We start from the raw sequence: 3750 nt of genomic DNA, 5'->3' as shown, positions 1-3750 counted from the left end.
TAAAAAAATTACCAAACACATCTAAATTTCCACTAATATAAATAAGAAATAGTAACATGTACAACAAATTTAGACACACAATAGAGATGAGATGTTATAATTATAATGAATACACCTCAAAAAATAATAAAAGCACAGATTATTTTGTATGACACCTTATAGTTAATTTCTCCTTAAATTTTTATTTAATATTTATAAAATAAGAAATGTTAAAAAGATAATACTAATGTGGATCATATATTTTTTTGTATTATATTTTTATTAATGTAATTAAATATTAAGTCTCGTATAACTTAAAAAAATAATTTTTAAAAAATATCAATTACTTATAAAAAATATTAAAACTACCCATACTCAATACCAATGCTCTTATAAAATCCAATGATACTTTTCTTCTCCTTCATATGCATAGATAGTACCCCACAAAAAATAAACTATGGCTAAATGAAAAAATAAATATGTATATCATAAAATCTACCAAGATTTATAACAAAATGCTGTAATATTGATATATATCAAGGGAGTCAAAGGTAATTTTCTTTTTTTTTTATATTATTTTTTTTGAAATAGAGAATAACGAGTTTATTACATAATTATATTATAATGTTTATATAAATACAGCAGGTCTCCTAACAACTACCTTCCTCTTCATATTTACTGCCTTGGAGCATAGATAGAGAGAGAGAAAGCTAAAGCAATCTCAGTACTACTGGCAAATATTTGAAACTGATGCATATATATCTATAAATATATCGATCTCTGATATATATAGCAAAGCTCACAGACATATATATAATAATATATATATAATGGCACCTGGAAAAGAAAGTAATACGAGCAGCAGCAGCAGCAACAACAGTAATAGTTATCAATGTGAGCCGTGCAAATCGTTTGGTCAAAAGTGCAGCCATCTTGTGAAGAAGCAGAGAGCCAAATTCTATATCCTCAGGCGTTGTATAGCTATGCTTGTCTGCTGGCGTGACCGTGGAGACCATTAATTAGTTAATTATATATATAAATACTTATTATGATTAGTTTTAGATTATTGCTGTATTGATCTTCTCTTTCCTTTTTCTTTCCCCATTTATTAGATATAATATGGATATAATAAGTATAATTATATTATGAGAAATAGCAATGTAATTAAATAATAAGTTTTCTTATTATTTTGTATTAGATTATAAATTGTGTAAGCCCCTCCTCTTGATTATTTTGGTTGTGTAGAAATATAAAAATCTCAATTGGTTTCTCATGAAAACCAGGATCACTCTACTTTTTGTGTTGTTTTGTTCTTCAGATTATGATGATGATCTCATTTCATAATATAAACAAAAGAAAGAAAAAGGTGGGTTATTATTCTCTTCTGTTTTTTTTTTTTTCGTCCTGTCTTTTTCTATTTTTCTATCTATATTATTGACAAGCTGAAACTTCACCGATGCTACTCAAAATCTAGTACAAGTTGGCCCTTTTTGTGGTTGTGGTGGTTTTCTTTATTGATCCAGTACTCTTTCCCATTTATCTTTTTCTTTCTCTTATATATTCTTCTGCTTATACACTGTTGTGTACTGTTAACACTATACTATTAATACATATGTACACTCCAATAATATATTGGTCATAGGCTTCCTCATTTACATACATACATACATACATGCATACATGATACATATATAAGTAATACTGATTCGTACATTTCAATTAATTTGCACTCTACTATGTAATTCATATTTTTAACCATAGAACTTTTAAAAGAGGACTACAAGTCTACAACACCTTTAATTGAATAAAATAAGATTGATTTCATATGACAATAGCAGGCTGATTTATTCTTACGCAGCAGTCTGTCTATCCTAGATTAATATGAAGAGAAAATAGTCTATATATATATATGTGTGTGTGTAAAACCAGAAGATGACCAACGGCAACAAGTAGGTACTCTTGTTAATTAATTAGTTTATATTTTGAAATTAATAATATATATAAAACAGAATCATTCATTTCAATATGAAATTAATATTTTATATTATCTATATTTCATTGACCAATAGCCATATATTTTCAATAATATTGAATAACAAGAAATGATCACATATATGGACAATGAAATATGTATGTATATATATATATATTTATAGCATCAATAAATACACATTTCTTATAATATGGACAATGAAATAACAATTGGGCCTTATGTTAAGGAGACACGAGACACAAAGAGCAATCGTCCATCATAGAATTATTAGTTATTGTACTTATAATTACTATGTCTAATAATACCATTCGTTTTCTCTTTAGATTTTTCTTATCAAGCCCTTTTGTGTATGTCATCCAATCGCTTCATATCAATTTTTTTCTTAATGCTCCTTCATATGCAACACTAATTTATGGTCCAAATTTCTAGTTTGATTCATGGCTAGGAAAACCCACACATTATTAATTATTTTAGAGAGTTGAAATATGTTTATATGTATATATATTGATATAGTTAATATAAATTGTTTTTGTAAAAAGACCATGCATAATTTAACCTACAATTCGTAATGAATTTAAAATAGAAATTATTCTCTTAATGTGATATTTTTTTTTATGGTCGACATGATAATGTAGAGTGGATAAAAGATCACATGGAGTGCAGATATGAATGTGTGTATTACTATAAAAACATTATAGCTTTTACTTCATGTAAAGATGTGATTGTTTCGACAGAGATAGCACATGCAACACTCCTGTATAATCAGTCTAATAATACTCTGTTTTTTTCTCCAATAATATTGTATATAAAGTACTACATATAACCTAATAATTTAATTGCCCCTAAGACTATAAGTAAAATCTAATAAAGTTATTACCAAACAGTAAAATCTAATAAAGTTATTACCAAACAGTAAAATCTAATAAAGTTATTACCATGGGCAGAACTCAATTAATTTATAACTATGAGTACTACTATAGTCAATATCCGCAGAGGGGTCCTTTTATTATTGATTTGTACGGCTGAATTCAAAGTCACACACTCGTGCAGTGCATTGCTCTCTCATTCATTTATTTCTTTTTTCTTTTTCTTTTACTCTTTTTTTTTTTAAAAAAAAGGATTTCAAATAGATAAATGAAGTTTTTATTTGACCATATCAGTGCCAGAAAAGATTGCAGTGAAACAAGTTAATAGTAGAGAACACCATTATATAACTTAACTGCTGGCCAGCTATTTGCTTTTGAGTCAGCTAGTAATTATGATTTGGATCGAGGGAGCTGAAGATGATCGATATAGCTTTAATTGCTATCTTTCAAAACACAGTAGTAATAATAATTCATCACCTCATGACCCATTTTGCTTTTTTTCACTATATATATTCCACAGTACAAAAAGTTAAGATTATGTATATACATAATAGACATATATATACATGCGTATATGAGTCCTTGAAACATATCTTTAATTAGTGATGTACGTTTACGTAATTAGAAGTTGTTATAAGAATAGTTCGATAAATTATAACACTGCATTTTTTAAAACATGTAATAATGTGACACTAGTACAAAAGGACATTTATCACATTTTTATCACATTATATATATAAGTACCATATTTAAAAAGGAGCATTAGTATTTACATATATATCAAAATAGTTAGTTAGCATGCCTTATAATATAGTATGATGATGGTTTGTTAGTTATTAAGATTTGTGATTAGTTTGACAAGCTACCATATATATAGTGATAACAATATTATATATTATAATATATACGTAT

At 26.7% G+C, this 3750-nt stretch overlaps 1 protein-coding gene across 1 annotated transcript; it reads left to right on the top strand.

The window, feature by feature from the left end:
• Nucleotides 1-628: 628 nt before the first annotated feature.
• LOC115711422 (small polypeptide DEVIL 16-like) lies at nt 629-1360 on the top strand. Its single transcript, XM_030639757.2, has one exon. The coding sequence runs from the start codon at nt 810-812 to the stop codon at nt 996-998; it is 189 nt and encodes a 62-aa protein (XP_030495617.2). The 5' UTR covers nt 629-809; the 3' UTR covers nt 999-1360.
• Nucleotides 1361-3750: the final 2390 nt, after the last annotated feature.

The sequence above is a fragment of the Cannabis sativa genome, chromosome 3, assembly GCF_029168945.1.
Source record: "Cannabis sativa cultivar Pink pepper isolate KNU-18-1 chromosome 3, ASM2916894v1, whole genome shotgun sequence".
Taxonomy (NCBI): domain Eukaryota; kingdom Viridiplantae; phylum Streptophyta; class Magnoliopsida; order Rosales; family Cannabaceae; genus Cannabis; species Cannabis sativa.
The sequence above is the reverse complement of the archived record's forward strand: the minus strand, read 5'-3'. Positions and strand labels throughout refer to the sequence as shown.

Coding starts and splice junctions, on each gene's coding strand:
- LOC115711422 (XM_030639757.2), top strand. CDS start 810: ATGGCACCTGGAAAAGAAAGTAATACGAGCAGCAGCAGCAGCAACAAC.